The sequence below is a fragment of the Cyprinus carpio genome, chromosome B24 (genome assembly GCF_018340385.1).
Source record: "Cyprinus carpio isolate SPL01 chromosome B24, ASM1834038v1, whole genome shotgun sequence".
Taxonomy (NCBI): Eukaryota; Metazoa; Chordata; class Actinopteri; order Cypriniformes; family Cyprinidae; genus Cyprinus; species Cyprinus carpio.
This window is the reverse complement of record NC_056620.1, coordinates 20493980-20513795: the sequence shown is the minus strand read 5'-3', so window position 1 is coordinate 20513795 and position 19816 is coordinate 20493980. Positions and strand designations below refer to the sequence as shown.

Genomic DNA, 19816 nt, shown 5'->3' with positions numbered 1-19816 from the left:
CGCAGTAGCTGACACGCTTTGTGTTTTGTCTGTTTGTTATTGGCTCTTGAAGGTTTTGCTTTAAAGACTTTAAGCTTGTTAAAATTGATTTGTTACCACAGTGTCACAACATTACTGTCACTGTGCAGAAGAGGCACAGCTTGACAACAAAAGACAGAGAGAGAGCGAGAGAGAGGGAGAAGAAGAGATGACCTTGACTGATATAACACTGTTTATTCCAACAGCTTAGCTTCAAAAGAAAACAAGTGAAAATAGAATGTTATATCTGTAAAAAATTATAGATACAATAATAATTTGCGTGTACATTTTGCTTTTACAGAGATGCTATTTTTTAAACATATTTAGCTTTTTTTCTTTTCTTTTTTTTTCTTTCTTTGAGGAAATGTTTGACTTTGCATACAAAATTATGAGAGATATCTTAAACTCCTAATGTCTTGACCCTACTGGTTTTAAGTATGGAAGCTCTTTTTCACCTAAGTGTCAAAATAAAAATAATTGTGAGAGAGTTCAAATTAAGAAATAGTCACATTGTAAAACATAAAATTAATAATAATAATAATAATACATATTAGAAAATATAAAATTGTATTGCTTAATATTCTATAATATATTATCAATTAAAGCAATTTAGATAAAGCAATAGCATTTTTGATATAACTGTTTTATTTCATAATATTTAATAATTTCATAACGTATATTTATAATAGTGTGTTTATAATATGCATAATTATTTATAATGACATTTATAGTTATTACACTATTATTAATTACAAATAAATTATAATTATTAATACTGTAAATATGATCATCATTATACAGTATCATACTTAATAGTTTTAATAATATAATATAATACTAAACTAAATTAAATGACTAATATTCAATTTAATGTTTATTTAATAATAACAATATTAAGTAAAAAATGATTGCATAATATTTCATTTCTTAATGCTTAATTGCTTTATTTACTATTATTTCAAATATAATATATTATAAAATTATATTATATTGTAAAAAGATTTTTTTAGAATCTATAAAATCTCTGAGGTGGAAAGAGACTTTCACATATCACATATAACAAGTCAAGAATCACTTGTTAGAAAAATGTTAGGAAAACGTTTATTTCCCAATGGGTTTTTATAGCCGGGTTTCAATACCAGACCTCATTCAAGCCGTCTAATAACATGCAGTAGCACAGCTGGTTAAAGACTTAAAGAGATGACAGATTAATAGGTTTTGTGTCAGAGTGCATTAGTAAGGTTCAGAAAAAACCTCAATGCCAGAAGTTATAGGGAGGCCTGAGAGGAAGGACTGGCAGGTAACACGTTACCTCTCTCCACAGAGAGTTGCTGATCCACTGGCCTGTCCTGTCAACACTGTTAGGAGTGGCCTCAGCCGGGCTTTGGGCCTCAGCACTGACCCTCAGTCTCACTGGGGCTCTCTGAAATGCCTGTCGTGTTGTTGTGTGTGGATTAGTGCATTGACATGTTTAGGTTTGGAGGAAAATGAACAACACATTATTTCCAAATCTGTGAAAAATGCTTTCTTATCAATTTACTGAATAACAGACCAATCAGGAATGAGTTAATGTCCCTCAGTGTCATCCTATATGTAGATACATGGTGATAAGAATAATATTTTTATAAAAGTATATCAGCTTTTTACCTCCAGCTCTGCCATTATCTTCTCATCTTCATCCTCATCTTCCTTCATTCCAGAAGCAGCGATGACCGGAGGTGTGGAGGACGGTCGGGGCCCATCGGAGGTCGATGGACGTCTTAGTTTGACTGGAGGCGTCTGGGATTGAGTCGGTACTTCAGCCTCATCTCTGTTCTCCTTCTTCTCCAATTTCTACAAAAATAATATGGGTATGAAAGAGAAACCTAATAAATATCTGCAGGCACTGCAAGATATGAAGCACAAGAAATATTAACAGCTGCAGCAATGGAAAGATAGCTTTAATTTACAGTTAACAGCCAATCAAGTACAAATTATTTTGTAACTGCTTATAACAAAAACATTTGAATTTGTTACTAAGCTACTACTCTTTGAAATGTAGTTCAATTATCACCAAACTAGTTCAGATGATAAGTTTACACAACAGAAATGACTGAACAGAGTTTTGATTTTCCTTTTTGTTACGATGACGTAAATCTAATTATTTTGACCAAAATTTTTATATAAAGAAAACAATACATGCTGTATCTTGGCAAAACTTCAATCTATCGAAATGAAAGTTGGCACACTTCATCAGCACTATGATCTGAGGGTATATGCCAAATTTAGGAACAACACCAACTACAGGTCATGAGATTAATGCTTAAAAGTTATGATGATGTGAGTCTAGTGATTTTTGATCCAAAATTAAAATGTATAGATGGAATAGATGCTATATCTTGGCAAAACTTAGATCTATTTAAACAAAACTTGGTACACCTTATCAGCACCATGATCTGAGGGTACATGCCAAATTTGGGAACAATGCCAACTACAGGTCATGAGATCGGTATTGAAAAGTTATGATAAAGTGAATCTAATGATTCTGACACAAAATTAGAATATATAGAAGAAAATAGATGCTATATCTTGAAAAACAATTATCTATTGAAACAAAACTTGGCACACTTCTTTAGCACTATGATCTGACGGTCCATGCCAAATTTGGGAACAGAACCAACTACAGGTCTTGAGAACAGTGTTGAAAATTTATGATTATGTGAGTCTAGTGATTTTTGACCCAAAATTAAAATGTATATATTGAACAGATGCTATATATTGGCAAAACTTAGATCTATTGAATTGAAACATGGTACACTTCATCAGCATCATGATCTGAGAGTACATGCCAAATTTGGGAACAGCGCCAACTACAGGTCATGAGATCAATGTTCAAAAGTTATGATCATGTGAGTCTAACGATTTTGACCCAAAATTAGAATATATAGAAGAGAATACATTAGATGCTATATCTTGACAAAATTTGATCTATTGAAACAAAACTTGACACACTTCTTTAGCACTATGATCTGAGAGTACAAGCTAAATTTGGGAACAGTGCCACCTACAGGTCATGAGTCCGAAAATTGGCTATTTTTGCTTATAACTTTAAAAAAAAGTCAGAAAATCACAGCTTTTTGTATCCCTTGGATCATGCTGAATCCATTGATACAAATTTTGCCAGGATTGGATGAATGTTGCCTGTGATCCATTTTGAAATTTGTTGCAAACTATTCTATTTTTTAAATGCTTTAATGTATTCTCACAAAATTTGGTTAAAATAATCGACAGCATGCCCTTAACGTGCCTGAAAAATTTTAAGACAGCATCACCTAACATTCAGTAGATATACAAAAATGCTTAACTTTTGAAAATTGTGGTTCACCTTCACACTCTTGTTTATGGTGATAACTTCTCCACTGCTGTTGGTAGTGAGCCCAAGGCCTGATGGGAAACTTCTTCGCGGAGGAGGAGGGGGTGGAGACTTGGACGGCTTCTCTGTACGATACCGTGGCACTGTCAACTCCCCTGATCAATCAATCAAATCAATCAATAAACCTATTCATTTGTCTAATGATCAGTGGAATCATAAAAACAATATAGCCAAAATCACAAGGCAGTTCCTGTAGTTCTTGGCACAACGATAATGAAACCTCACCTGATCCCCTGCGTGGGATGCCGTCTTTGCTGGGTGGTTTTGGTGGGGTTTTGCTGGGCTGATGTTCAGGTGTTAAGCTAGGAGTGGAGGATGTTGAGCCAGGCGCTGGGAGGGAGGACAGCTGGGGTTTTGGCGGTACAGCCGGTTTCGTGATCTGCTTGGCGGCGAAGTCTAGATCTGGAATGGCCTTCATCAGCTCAGCCTGAGTTTCCTCCAGCAGACGATTGATGTCTTGAGCGCTGAACTGAGTCAAACTGGCTCTCTTCTCCTCCCAATCTCGCTCTGCAGCCTAAAGACACACACACACACATCACACAGAGGTTCCCAAACTTTAAATAAATATCAACCAGGGATGTGATGCATGAGTACTGGGTTTTGAAAAGAGGAAAAGGCTAAAGTTAGCAAAATAATTTAAACCTTTTAAAATTTTTATATTAATGTAAATTTATTAAATAAATACATTTATTTGATTATCTCTATAGTACTTTTAAAAAACTCACATCTCTAAAAAACCACAATAAAAAAATACCAAAACCAAAAAATATATAAAATATTATACAACATATATTTATAATAAAAAAATATTTTTATTATTGTTGTTGTTTTTATTAATATTATTATTATTATTATTATTATTATTATTATATTTAAACCCTCAAAAACACTTGTCTGTCAGCCTTCGGTAAATATTCACATCCTTTATGACATCCGTGAAAACACAAATATGAAAATTAAGTGTGTTCATTACCAGTCGGACCTCCACAGACACTCCTTTGTCAGATTCTCTGCGTGCGGGCAAGTCTTCCAAGCCACTGGTCTTTATTGGACCTGTGGAGGTGCCGTCCAGTTCAGGCATGATGGGATCTGTTGCCCCGGCTCCTGCCAGCCAGTTACCCAGCGTGGTGCTGCCAGGAATACCACAGATACTCATACTGGCACCAACAGAGGAGCCGAGCACGTTAGATAGACTAGTGGTGCCTCCTAAAATCAATAAATCAATGAATAAGTGATCCAGCGTGCACCAACCAATAAATGTTCCCAAAATTTGTTGTAGTTAAAGGAATAGGTCACCATTAAAATGTGCTGTAAATTTATTCACCCTTATGCCATCCCAGATGTAGATGAGTTTGTTTCTTTATCAGACCAGATTTGGAGAAATGTAACATTACATCACTTGCTCACCAGTGGATCCCCTGCAGTGAATGGGTGCCGTCAGAATGAGAGTCCAAACAGTTGATAAAAACACAAACATGCAGCTTTTATCTTCGTAAGATGTTAATTGATGGACTGGAGTGGTATAGATTACTTGTGGATTATTGTGATGTTTTTATCAGCTGTTTGTACTCTCATTTTGACGGCACCCATTCACTGCAGAGCATCCATTGGTGAGCAAGTGATAAATTGTGTTAAATTTCTCCAAATTTGTTCTAATGAAGAAACAAACTCATCTATATCTTTGATGACCTGAGGGTGAGTTAATTTTCATTTTTAGGTGAACTACTCCTTAAATAATTCAGCATGTCAAATAGAATGTAAAACTGGTGTTTACCTATACTAGAAGCACTCGTCAGGCCAGGATTTGTGGTATTAGTGCCCAGGGAGGCAGAAAGAGTGGCAGTGGCTGATAAGGTGCCCCCTAGGTCGGGCAGATTTAGAGAAGGGCTGTTGAGAATATCTAGATCAGAGCTCCTGCTGAAGTCAGCGTCACTCGCGCTGGAAACTGAACTACTGAAGTCATTGGGTGTCCTCCACACACCTTCTGATACCTGCCTGTACACAAACACACACTGAGGAATGCTTTATGCATGCCACTAGAGAACGAACAGGAGTGAATGGTTACGTGTTTGTGTGCGTTACCTTCGAAGTAAAGTGAGTGTATTGGTGATGTTTCTGCAGCGCTTCAACAGGGCCTCCAGTCGGAGCGGTTCCTCTTTCAGAAACTTGACGGCTTCCACCTCCACCCTCAACACAACACGCATCTTACTTTGTAAAGTGGGGAACTGATCTAAACACATAAATTGTAGAACATAATACACAGAATTAGCTTATAGCTGAATTATAGAGATTTCCACATTTTCCAAAAAACAAAACAAAAAAACATGTTGCCTACAGAACACTCCACAAAACTACTATGCACTATTTATGTACTGACCAAAGGCGTAATATCACTACTGTGATGATTCCTTTCTTTATCATTCACTCACTCTTGAGGTCAGTGACCGTCTCTCCAAGTCTCCTGAGCTCCAGACTCTTCTGTTCTATTTCCTGTTCGGTCACCAGGTGGTGGTTAAGCCCCGCCCCCATCCTCATCTCCTCCACTGAGCGCTCGAGATCACTGGAAACACAAGGAAACACATCACCTCCAACACAAACCATATGCGGCACTGTTTTTCAGCATGTGTCCTCATTTAGAGGCATAAGTGCTTTAGCTCACTGTAGTTGTTGTATAATAAGTTCTTCTTCATTAAGGTAGCGCAGCCTCTCCTCCTCAACAAGAAGACGCTGCCGCTGTAATGGATCTTCTTGTGTGCGAGACGCCTCGATCAGACACATCCCCAAATCAGACTCTGTCTGCCTCAGTAAAGCCTGAACAGAGTCCTGATTCTGTAACTGTGAGACACACAGATATACAGACCTGGATATATGAATACAATATTGTTAGATATGAACTAAAAGAATAGATACATTAAAATGTGATTATGTTTTTCATATAGTACACATTTCCCATGCAATTGGCTGTTATGCTCCAAAAACATAAAAATGTATTATTTATGTGTTATTTCCTTAGTCTTCTGAAGCCATTTCATAGCTTTGTGTGAATAAAATGACTTATTTCTTTAAGGCATTATTTATAATCATTTTACCCCAATGAATATGTCAAAGTTAAAAGTTTTGCTATTCAACAAGCAATATTTTCATCCCCACATGTGCACAAAATTAAATACACAGCAAAAAAAAAAAAAAAGTAATATAATTTATTTGTTTTCTAAACCTTCCAGCTAAAATATTAAATATTACCAGTTAACTGTTCCCAAAATAATACACACTAGTGTACAATAAATTATAATACACAATATATAATATATATAAAAATACATATTATTCTAATATAATAAGAAATAATATCTCATATTTATTATTTATAAATTATACATTTAATATACTATGTAAATGTTATATAATATATGTATTTTATATATTTTATAAATTAATATGCATAAATATATAAGTACTGTAACATTATTATAATGTCATATTATAAATTATAATACATAAAATATTATATATATATAAAAATATTAAATAAATATTAAAGTCAAGAATATATTTTCATATAGATTAATTTATTAAACATTCAAAAAAAAAATATATATATATATATGTATGCATGTAAACAAATATATTTTATATTAATTTATTATAAATTTTAAATAAACATTTATTTAGTAATATATAAATAATTAAAATGAATAAGAATACAATCTAATGTCAGAGTTGATACACATCATAATATCTATCTATATAAATACACAGCAGTTTTTAGAACTTGCATGAGGCTTACAAACGCACAAAACATACATACACACACACACACACACACCTGTAACTGGCGCAGTTGTGTGAGCTGTTTGCGCAGCTCAGCTGTGTGCTGCTGCAGGTCAGTCAGGTGCAGCTGCATTTGGAAACGGGACATTGCTATTGGCTGAGAGGCTGCAGTGGGCGGAGGAGGCATCAGGGCCAGAGGAGCAGACGGCGATGACACTAACAATCCACAGGAGCAGAAGTCATACATGAAACATTTAACTCATATAAAAACACATGCAATTTCATTTCAAATGCGTAATAGTCAAATCTGATTATCCATAAGCCTGTTAGTCATTCTGCTAATCTATTTAAATCTTTCTGAAAATGTCTCATTTGCATTTTAACCTCAAAAGAACAACAAAAGGCTTCTGATTCTGTCTTGATTTGTACATTGTGAGTCACATCCAAAAACAAGCCCAGCACAACTCAGTACATCAACAGTGAATTGTATATTCATGCAACATACATTCAAATTCAGATCCTTTCATTTGCATATACATTCACACTGTTAGAATCTCAGAAACAGACTCTGATGTCCTTATTAGGTTCTTTATAGAACTGGAAAAGGAAGACAAACATTCTAGCACACTGACATTCAAGTGTTAGTGGGAATTTCCATACAACAAAAACATTCGGGAAGAATCCATAGGACAGACATATATATATCCAGTGCATATAAAAGCAAACTCCTTTTTGGACTTTTCGTGCTCCATAAATCATCATTTAACTCAAGACATCACAACTCAAAACATCAACACAAAGTGCTCTGCAATCTTCAATATGACATTTCAAGTTAATTAAATGTAAAAGTCAAAGGAGGTGAATACTTTTACAGACACTGTATATACATAAACAGATGGTTTCCAAACTCCAGGATCTGAGATCCCTCAGTGCAAACATTCTATACACACTCCTGACGCAAAATTGCAATGCACAAATCGCAATGCAACACAATCTGTAATGCAACACACGCAGGGGAAACTAAGAAAGTGACAGACAACCAGACATAAAGTAATATACCTTTTTGTTTTCTAAACCTTCCAGCTGAAATATAAAATATCACCAGTTAACTGTCCCCAGAATAATACATACTAGTGCACAAGAAATTATAATAAATAAATAAATAAATAAATACACATATTATCAAATAAAAATAATTATAATGTTAAATTTATCACTATAAATTATAAATAAAATATTAAAATATATTATTTATAAAAAATAATAATAATTTTATTATAATAAATTATAATGCATAAATAATGAAAATAAATATTAAATAATAAATAGAAAAGTAAATTATAGCCTAATTCATTATAAATTATAATAAGTTAGCAAAACTAAGATAAAAATTACATACAAATTAAAAAAAAAAATTGAAATAATATTAATAATATATTAATCTAAACAATAATATAAATTTTAAAAATAAGTTTTATATATATATATATAATAACATAAGATTAATCAATTACAAATAACTATAAATAAAATATATATTATATATATATATAAATAATGACTTTAAAAATAAGTTATATATATATAATATAATATAATAAATATAATATAATATAATATAATATAATATAATATAATATAATATAATAGTTTATTATTAACATGCACATCTTACATGAATTAGCGCATTGTTTGTGATGTGTCTGTGGCATTAGCATGAATTCATGTTCATGTTACATTACTGACACTCAAATCATGAACTCAGTCATGGACTACAGCCGTAAAACACAAACAAACATTAGCTAATGTAAACCAATCCAAATGAGCTTCACTTTAAGATCATTCTGCAGTCCTCGAGAAATTGGCCTGCCTGCTTCTGTCATTTAAACAAACGTCCTTCAGTGCAGCACACAGTCGTGTCTTATTATCACCATGCATGATTCACTCATTTAATGACCTGTTAATTGATACGCCTACTCTGCATCACTTAATTGTTCTTGTGAACATAATTAGTTTAGTAACAGCTATTCTGAAGCAGTTCAGGCTTTGTTGGAACATCACCGTCACCTCTTAGTATCAATAAGATTATTTTATTAACCTCTTGTATTAATTTGTTCAAGCATTAATTGATTAATATATGATTAATTGTATTCATTTTGATTGTGATTGTTAGTATGGTAGTTTCTAAATAATGCGGACAAAACTACACAATTTGTCATAAATGTTTATTATATGTCTGTCAGAAAGGGTGTATTTAAAGCTTTTTCCATCAACTAGGTTTAACAATATTTCGCAGAAATGCTTAAGCTACATTCAAACACACTTAAACTGTATGGTACTCACTCTCTGGTGCAGAGCAGTCACTCGCTGTTTCTGCTTTCTCACTGCAAGACAAACACAAGAAACATGAAGGACAAACTCCATTTACATGCTAATATATGTTGCATGGATGTGCATTGTTAAAAATAACATTAAAATGAATGCTGAGCGATCTAAAAGTCATTCAAAAGTTTCAGGTTTAATAGTGATATTCAGTAGTATTGGACTGAAGTTGAGATTTCTTACGGGCTGTCTGGTCCTCGGGTCAAAACACTCTGAACTAGTCCGGTTAGACTGGCTATCTGCTTCTCCATTGCCTCCATTCGCTCTCTAAAAACACGAAATACCTTTAAACACATACAAACAACATGCTCTCGCAAAACTCTGTTCATCCAAAAAATGCAGAGAATGTGTACATTCTCTCATAATACTAAATAAAATATTATATATATAATAAAAATTAGGACTGTCAAACAATAACCAAAATAAAAGTTTTTCTTTACATAATGAATGTGTGTGTACTGTGTACATTTATTGTGTATATAATTACACACACATGCATGTGTCTGTGTCTGTGTGTGTGTGTGTGTGTGTGTGTGTGTGTGTGTGTGTGTGTGTGTGTGTGTGTGTGTGTGTGTGTGTATATATATATATATATATATATACATATTATTTATATTATAAATAGAAATATTTTATATATAAATAAATATATATTTTTTCTTAATATATGAATGCATATTTATTTATACATACATAATAAATATACACAGTACATACACATACATTATGTCAACAAACTTTTATTCTGGATGCGATTAATCATTTGACAGCCCTAAAATACATATTATTATAAATAATAATAAAAAAAAAATGTCAGATTTATTCATTATAAATTATTATAAAATATATTAAATTAATACATGATAAAAATAATAATGCCATATTTCTTATAGATTATAATACATAGTTGAAATAAATATTAATATTAAATAACAAATATAAAATAAAATATGTAAAAATAACATTTATAACAATATTTATAAATTATAATAAAAATTTAAAATATATAAATATTAAAATAAATAATATATTAAATATAATGTAATATATATGAGATTTATTCATGCATATTTTTGTCTGTAAAAAAACAAACAGACAAAAAAAAAGTTTGGCTAAAACACTTTGCCAAATTTTTTTTTACGTTTTCAAGTTCTCTCGTAAAAAAATTAAAAAAAAAAAAAAAACTTTAAGTTTTTATTCCCCTCAAAATATTTGCATTTGCTCACAAATCTTTAGTGATGGAAATAATATGCAGTGGGAAGAAAAACTTTATTTCAATGCTTTTGAAATCTCATGCAAAACTTTGAGGTCCCCTGAAAAACTGTAAAACTGTTGAAAGAATGTGAGTAACCAAACAGTTGACTAGCTATTGACTTCCATAGCATGGAAAGAAATGTCAAAAGTCAATGGCTACCACCAAATTATACCTAACCAAAATACTAAAAAAAATATTACATAAATCACAACATTTTGGTGAACTTTTCTTTTCGTTTTCACACCAGTTTCCTTTCCTTTTGCAAAACCTAACTTAAGGATGAACTATCCCTTTAAGGAGGAAAAACCTGCTCTCACCTGGTCTCTTCGTTACCAGGTAATGTTGAACCGTACACTGGCATGGGCCCTCCATCTCCTCCGGGGCCCCCAAGCATGCATATCTGCTCCAGAGGTGGCCCTCCTGGACGATTCTTGGGGCTCTCTATGTACACAGTGCCATCTTTACGAAACCCATGTCTCCCAGGGGACCCTCGTCCCGGGTGGCTCCCATACGGATCCCTGCCATCAGACAGTTTTTGAGGCGAGGCTGGAGGTAAGGTGCGGAAACCCATCGTAGCATATGGATCTGCGTAAATAGGACCGCCAGACCTGTAGAGGGCACCCTCAAGCTCACATTGCAATGCCGCAGCGGGGTAGCCACCAACAGAACGCACAGATCCGCGGCGGTACGCCAGAGCCTGCGGCGAAGCCACGCTGAACCGAGGATCCTGGACTAGCGAATAAGGGTCTGCGTATATCGCTTCGTTTTTTAGCAACACCATGCTCTTCGAGGACGATGCAATTTCCTCGTCCGGTTTCACATCACGCCGTTCAAGAATGGCACTTGGGGAGGGGCAAAATGTTGGGTGGGTGTGGCCAGACTGCTGTGGGGCGTGGCCTCCGGGGTGGGCGTGGTGTTGCTGATAGGGGTGGAGCTGAGGTGAAGGATGTGGTCCGGCGTAAGAGGAAGGACGCCCACCCGTGTAAGAAAGACGCGATTGCGAGCGTGACGGGGACCCAGAGGGAGAAGAGGAAGACGGGAGTGTGTTTAAACGCTGCGTGGGAGACGATTCCCTCGAGGTGTACACCAGCTCTCTCTGGAGGAGTTAGAGAGAAAGGGAGAGAGGAAGAAGTCGAGAGAAATTAAATGCACATGACATATGACAAGAAAGATTCATTGTATAAGAACAGAACCTCGCTATTGCATGTTTTCTGTCATTTACACACACAATATAGATTTGAGGAAGGGATAGGATGTGTTCTTCATTATTATCATCTAGTAGATGAAGCTATGCTGTAAAATGACAGAAGAACAACGTAAAATTTCTTAAAGCCTGGAAATAGTATGTAACTGTACACAACAATTTAAAAGTTTGGGGTCGGTATTCAAGGTAAAAAGCATGAATTATCTTTGCACAAATTATAATTTATGGAGAAAAAGTATGAAACACTTATATTACTGTAAAAGAGTGTAAAAATATATATGTAAGTAAAAAGTATGAATTATCTTTGTTTGAATCATTTTAATAATTAATTTAGGGAAAATAGGCATATCTAGAATGATAATACATGTACTTTTACAGTAAAACGTTAGTAAAAATATGTTTTATGTATAATACATAAAAAGTATGAAACACCTTACAATTTATAGTTAATATATATATATATATATAATTATGTGAATTTACATTATATTTAATAAAATGTTATTTTACTATAAAAGAGTGTAAAAATTTTATTTTATAGAAAAAGCATTATGTTTTTCCATTATCTTAATTATCTTTGTATAAATTATAATTTAGGGAGGAAATGTATATCTAAAATGATAATGCATGTACTTTTACAGTAAAACAGTACAATTATATTTTATTCAATGTATGAACCACTGTACAATTTAAAGTGAAAAACAAGAGAGAATAATCCATCTGATTATTATTTTTTATTATCAATTAAACAAATTATGAATAATTATTTAAAAATTGGAATAATATTTTTTGTTATTAGTTACTGACATTGAGATGTTTTATGTGACATAAAATAGATGACTGAATATGTGTTACACAGCTATGTGTTGACTCACCCGCAGGTCTCCGTTGGCAATGTGTGTGTGGTGCACTGTGTGCGCCGTGTGTTGAGCATTGTAGTGTGTGTCTCGTATCGGAGCCTCTCTGCAGTAAATCTTGATGAGACACCGGTCGTGGATGTCACGAGGGTCCTCCAGCTCGTAGAAGATGTTGCGTGCCTCGTCCTTGATGAGCAGAGCCGTGCCATGGGAACGCAACGCACCCATCGTCAGTTTCTGAGGGAACATGTGAACGATGAGAGCGTGAAGTGTTTCCATGCTGGTCAGCTCATGAGTGATGTGCACCCGCCGCGTCTCGTCACCGAACTGCAAGAACAACACCGCTAGAAAGACACAAAAAAATTATTCAGTTGATATACGATATGCAATACAACAGTAAAATGGTAGAAAAGTGGAGTAATACAAACAGTGAAACAATCTCTTGCAGCTATACAAAATATTGAACGCTGCTTGTCCAATCAAATTAGTGAACCAGAACTAACTGTATATAATTGATTTAGTCAGACTCAGTCTGAATGGTTGCGTAAGTACTAAGAGTGTAAAAACACCCAGAACCCCAGAACATTCATTGAAATTAAGCTGCAAAATTGACTCATGCAGGGAAATAAATCTATATTTATGTAGATGCTTCACTTATACTGCATACAAAGTACCTATTTTTATCCGTTTCCCTCACTCTCTGGGAATCAAACCCATGACACTGACGTTCCTAGCGCAATAATCTAAGGTTTGAGCTTCATGAATGTATAAAACGTAGATGTATTTCAATTTGACAAATTTCTATAAATATTTTTTAATTAATAGTTTTATTCAGCAAAGATGCATTAAACTGATCATAGGTGACAGTATGAATATTAATCATTTTTAAAAAAGATTTTTATTTTTCTAATAAATGCCGTTCTTTTGAACTTTTGTATTCATCGATGAATCCAGAAAAGCACAGTTTCTACAAAATATTAAGCAGAAATCTGTTTTCAACATTGATAATAAAAATAAATGCTCCTTGAGCAGCAAATCAACATATTAGAATGATTTCTGAAGGATCATTTGACATTGAAGACTACAGTAATGATGCTGAAAATTAATACAAATAAATAAATTACATTTTACTAAATATTCAAATAGAAAACTGTTATTTGAAATAAGAAAATATTGACAGCGTAAATGACTTCTTACAACCCTAAACTTCTGACTGGTAGATACAACGTAACATACAATAAAAAGGCATTTACTTAAGTATTAAGTATTTAATAGTAAGTATTTAACTAATAGCTAATAGTAAATAATGTAAGCATTTACTTACAGTTTGGTAAATGGCAGAAATAAATGAAATGGCGCACGAAAGCTTGACTAACACGAACAGTAATGCCACAGAAGTGCTGATGTGTCATACCTGGCGCTCTCAGTTTAGCCTGGCTGGGCGATCGTGCCAGTGGAAGACTCTGTCTGAGGATGTTGGAGCGACTGAAGCCCAGCGGGAGCTCGGCATCTGCCATGCTTTCCAAACTCTCCGCAGACGCATAACACAGTCGCCCTCCTACCTGCTCGCCCAGCGACTGCTGCTGCAGCCCCGCAGCGCCGCGCGGAGTCCGCGCCTGCAGGAGACAGACGGTGACAGACGGATCAGAGTGTGTGTGTGTGTGTGTGTGTGTGTGTGTGTGTGTGTGTGTGTGTGTGTGTGTGTGTGTGAGAGGGATCGAGGGAGGGAACGCTCTCTAATTGCCCGTATTGCAGAAACAGCAGTTTTGCAAGGGTAATGAAACCTCCGTGATGGGAAGGCAAAAGAGCGCCTAGGGAAAATTAGGATGTGTGTGTGTGTGTGTGTGTGTGGGTCTCCAAAGTGGTGATAGGAAACCCATGCAGACTAAAACATTCTCAAATCATGCTGATCACATGATCATGTCAGCTCGACTGCTGCTGTCGCTGAAGCAAAAGAAAACAAACTACATAAGACTCAAAATCCTCAAATTCATGTCGATGTTTCAATTTAGCTTTTAATTTAAAGTGTTACACTATTGTTAACAAGTTTGATGTCAGTAAGTTTTTTTTTCTCTTGTGCTCATCAAGGATGCAGTTGTTTGATAAAAAATATATAGTAAAAATGGTATTGTGGAATATTTTACTATGGTAGTGTGTAAAATATATCACAATATATCATTTTTAAATTAAATGTTTTTTATTTGATAGTTTAAAATGTAATTTATTACTGTGATGGTAAAGCTGAATGTTTAGCATCATTACTCCAACCTTCAGTGTCTCATGATCCTTCAGAAATCATTCTAATATGCTGATTTGCTGCTCAAGAAACATTTTATTATTATAAGTGTTGAAAACACTGTTATGGGGCTTCATGCTTTTGTGGAAATTGATACATTTTGTATTGTTTGATAAATAGAAAGTTCAAAAGAACAGCATTTATTTGAAATGGAAATCTTTTGTAACATTATAAATGTCTCAAATGTAATTTTTGATCAAATAAATGCATCCTTCTTGAATAAAAATATTAATTTAAATTATAAAAAAAATAAACAAATCGACCTGACCCCAAACATTTGAACAGTAGTGCATGCATTGGCAAAGAAAATCTACCCATTCAAAATATATTTTCAAATATTTAAAATATAAAACAATATATTTTCAATCACCATAATTAAAAATAGAGCTAAATTTGAAATGTATAAAAAGTCAGTATGATGTTTGAGAGGTTTCCTAAACAACAAACCAAAATGTCAAACCGTTATCAGACAGAGAAAAAAAACTACATGCAAACACTCAACTTTTCGACTCACACAAATATCTGCTTTCTTTAAATCTCAGTACAGCACATGTGGATGTCAGAGATGTGGCAGTGTATAAAAGAAAAGGTTTGCAGCCTTAAGAATCTTTCTTAACTTGACCACACTGCAACTCTGATTGGCCATTTGATTGATATGTATTCTAGCCAATTAGAATGCATGAAGGTTTGACGGACAGGACAGATGTTTGCAGCTGTGCCCCTCCATGCCAAATTCCACAGGTGTTAACAATCCTGGAATACCGTTCTAGTGAGAGATGTAATCAGGAATGTGCTGTAAGTTTAAAACATTTAATTACAAACTACATAAAGTGAACAGTTTGGCAATATATTGCAGATAGATGCAGAAATTTAGTGAGAAACGCAGCATCATTGATTCTGGCATCTGTCTCTGTGTGCTATAGGTTAATGGCTTCACAATAAGTAATAAATACATTAATTAGCATGACAGCATCAACACAACAGCGCTTATTGATTGAGAAGTGTGGCCCTGTGTTTATGTGGCCAGAGAGGGAGCTTTGCTATTGACTTAACAACAAGGGAGTGTGTAAAGTGTAAATTTATGTAAATTTATTGTTTTTGAGTTATATACAATACACACACACACACACACACACACACAGACAAGTGTTATTTTGGTATCACTGAGATATATAGGTTTTATTCATATTTTGACTTAGTTTTTCTTTTTTTTTAATGTCAGTATAGTTTTATTCACTATATATTTCAGTTTTAGTTATTTTATTATCAAGATAAACTAAATAACAATGAAAAATGTTGTAGTTGAAAAGCACTTTATGCTTTTATGTGTTTTATGTGTTTTTTTAGTTAATTATAATAACCCTGTCCCTGACCCTTAATTACAATCCTGTTTTGTTTTTTGATCTAATTTTTTATTAATTTGTATTTCTGTTTTAGTTATTTTAGTTTTTTATATTTTAAGTCTTTTTTATATTTTATTTTATTTTGGTTAAGTCTATTTTTTATGTTTTTTTTTTTTTAGTGTCAATTTAAACTAAATGACAATGAAAATGTTGTAGCTGAGAATTTTTTTAAGGTGTTTTTATATTTTATTTTATTTTGGTTAAAATCTATTTTTTTGTGGTTTTAATTTTTTTTAGTTAATTATAATTCAGTTTTTATTAGACTATAGTTGTTTTGTTTGTTTTATATATTTATTATTTGCTTGTATTTCAGTTTTAAGTTATTTTACTACGTCACATTAAAATTGAAAAATGTTGTGAAGTAAAATGAGAAATTTTACTGTAATAAGTTTAAGTTTTTATATTTTATTTTATTTTATAGATTTTTTTTAAGTAACAAAATTTTTGTGTGTGTGTGGTTTCAATTTTATTTTTCATTAACTATAATAACCCTAACACACATAACTGTGTTATTTTTATTTATTAGTTTTTATGAATTTTTATTTCAGTTTTAGTTTCAGTTATGTTTGTGCATCAAGTTAAACTTAACTATTTAACTATAATAACCCTGACACACACACAGTTCTGTCAAGACAGTAAAAAGCGCATCTCAATAAATGGATAAGAAATGTCAAAGTATCTGAGAGTATGTGCTCCTGACAAAAACGAGATGGCTCTACAGGTGCACAGTCATCTAGCATCTCTTCACCCATCATGACTGCCTGCATCTTCCATGAGTCTCCTCTGACTGGAGTGGTTTGTAGTCGTGTGCGTCTGCAGTGACAGCTCCGTGTAGTGAGAACACCTCAGACAGACAGTTCCAGCTCTGGTGCGTCATACTGATCTGAGTGCGCACTGAGGTCCACGGCTTCACTCTTCCTGGAAACAGAGGTTCACAGATAGCATCCAGTGGGAAGTCGAGGAACTCAGTCCTTGTAATATTGATCCAGCTGTCATACAGATGCAGAATTCTTCACCTCAGTCAAAGGCTGCCGATCGATTGATCAGAGGAGGAAAATGTTATTCCAAGACGACATCTTGGGCAATGATACACAGCACTATAGAGACTTGATTTAATATAAAGATATTTTTAAAGAAGTCTCTTATGCTCACCAAGCTACAAAAAATACAGTAAAAACAGTAAAACATTATTACAATTGAAAAAACCTGATTTAAATATATATTTAAAATGTAATTTCTTCCTGCATGACAAAGCTTCAAAACAACATTTGTTTGAAACTGAAATTTTCCATAAATATCTCTACTGTCACTTTTGATCAATTTAAGGCATGCTTGTTGAATAAAAGTATAACACATCACACGCCTGAATTTCTTAAATTTTTTCTTGTGTACAACCAACAGAAAATACGACATGCACCAGTTTTATATTATATAACATTTGAATTAAATTCAGATTTTTTTTTAAATTATATTTTAGCTAACATTTTAAGTTTATGCAAGCTCCACAACAATCAATTCTTTATTTATTTAGCATTATTTATTATTTACTGGGAGCAAAAGAAACAGAAAGACTGAAACATTTTGTCACGCTCTAATTATCACCCATAATGCTCACATATACTATTCAGGATGAATTACATTTATCCAAACTGACTATTAAGACTCTTACATTGTTGCAAAAATGTTTTATTTAAGATAAACGTCCTTATTCTAAAATAAATCTCTTTCTATTCACACACACACACACACATACAAATCCTTAAGTAGTACAATGGTTTCCCCAAAAATACTAAGCAGCACAATAACGCAACTGTTTTCAACACTGATAAGAATCAGAAATGTTTCTTTAACAGCAGATCAGCATATTAGAATGATTTCTGAAGGATCATGTGACACTGAAGACTGGAGCAATGATGCTAAAAAATCAGATTTGCATCACAGGAATAAATGACATTTTAAAACCTACTCAAATAAAAATCAGATATTTTAAATTGTATTAATATTTCATATTTTTACTGTGTTTTTAATCAAATAAATGCAGCCTTAGTGACCATAAGAGACTTTTTAGAGCATAAGAGACATTAAAAAAAAAAATATATATATATATATCTTTAAACAGAAGTGTATCTTACCGGTTAAAGCAACCCTGACTAACACTGGTTCCTTTTGAAAATATTTTATGAGATTTTTACCTTTAACAGGATTGGACACTTGAGGATGGGAAACAATTTAGAGAAGAGGGATTCAGGGATCAACAGTGCAATCTGTCGAGGCCCGACGACTGGCTCCTTGAGCGAGACACTTAACTCCAGGACGCTTCAGGGCAGAACTGTCCCAGCTATAAATGCATTTTTAATCGCCCAGTATGAAGTGTCTAAATGGCAACTAATTCTAAATTACTGAATTTTTCACATAATCTATTCATTATTGATATCCATTATTAATATTCAGACCTAATATACCCATGTGAGGAAATCCATCAGCGATGCATGTCCCTGTTTCTGCGCATTGGACGGTTCTCTTGTAGTCCAGCATGCCGCGAGCTCATCGGTACCCTGGGGCCAATTTAACCAAAGCAAGCCATGCGTTTCCACATGCCAGAAGCTGTCAAAGAGCTTCCAGTCTTGGTTAACCAGGTGGTTTTAGTTTCCTGTCTTTGGAAATGTCCCTGTTTTACAAAAAAAAAAAGAAAAGAAAAAGAAAAACAACCTGCACTGCTTACCAAAGCAAATGTGTAGTGATTATTTACCAACAGAAGCACCAAGTCAGCCGTGAATAACTAACTAGAGGGTTGCCAAGTCAATGGTTTTCCGCGCAGCTGGGCTACTTTTACACTGTTACCTCCCTTTTTTTTTTTTTTAATAGTGATTTTGATAATCAAATTTCCCCGAAATGCCATTGGACTATTTTATAGCGGCAGTTGGGCTTGTTTTGGTAAAGCAGACCTGGCAACCCATGAAGCAGAGGACTATTATCATCAATTATCAAAAGACACGTTGCTTCAAGGTAATGATATAGTCACTAACTATTCATGTCAAAGTAAAGTAATACTGATTGTTTGTAGCATATAATATGGGCCAAACACAGCGCTGGATTGCTTTGCGAACAATTTTAAACGTTCTCAAAAGGACCTGTCAATGAGTAAATAAAAAGTAATAATCAACTACATGGTTACACTTGCAACATCTACATTTGCAGAAAACATAAAAACATTTTAA

The 19816-nt window shown here is 33.7% G+C and overlaps 1 protein-coding gene across 12 annotated transcripts in view; it reads right to left on the bottom strand.

Annotated features, from left to right (window-relative positions):
• Nucleotides 1-19816, bottom strand: part of LOC109108502 (SRC kinase signaling inhibitor 1-like) — a 56667-nt gene that overhangs the window by 11364 nt on the left and 25487 nt on the right. For 6 of the 12 annotated variants that reach the window (XR_006158394.1, XM_042751620.1, XM_042751624.1 and 3 more), the window contains 16 exons: nucleotides 14314-14515; nucleotides 12918-13243; nucleotides 11156-11934; nucleotides 9767-9850; nucleotides 9545-9585; nucleotides 8261-8284; nucleotides 7257-7417; nucleotides 6090-6265; nucleotides 5860-5990; nucleotides 5513-5660; nucleotides 5205-5425; nucleotides 4404-4636; nucleotides 3656-3944; nucleotides 3383-3525; nucleotides 1666-1851; nucleotides 1331-1450 (listed from right to left, as the gene is read on the bottom strand). Coding sequence is in view for 11 of the 12 variants with exons in the window: in XM_042751620.1 (XP_042607554.1) it covers nucleotides 1331-1450; nucleotides 1666-1851; nucleotides 3383-3525; nucleotides 3656-3944; nucleotides 4404-4636; nucleotides 5205-5425; nucleotides 5513-5660; nucleotides 5860-5990; nucleotides 6090-6265; nucleotides 7257-7417; nucleotides 8261-8284; nucleotides 9545-9585; nucleotides 9767-9850; nucleotides 11156-11934; nucleotides 12918-13243; nucleotides 14314-14515 (3264 nt within the window). In the remaining variant the exon portion in view is untranslated. Of the gene's footprint in view, nucleotides 1-1330; nucleotides 1451-1665; nucleotides 1852-3382; nucleotides 3526-3655; nucleotides 3945-4403; nucleotides 4637-5204; nucleotides 5426-5512; nucleotides 5661-5859; nucleotides 5991-6089; nucleotides 6266-7256; nucleotides 7418-8260; nucleotides 8285-9544; nucleotides 9586-9766; nucleotides 9851-11155; nucleotides 11935-12917; nucleotides 13244-14313; nucleotides 14516-19051; nucleotides 19267-19816 lie in introns of all 12 variants that reach the window. The other 6 variants (XM_042751628.1, XM_042751630.1, XM_042751629.1 and 3 more) reach the window with 3 other exon arrangements.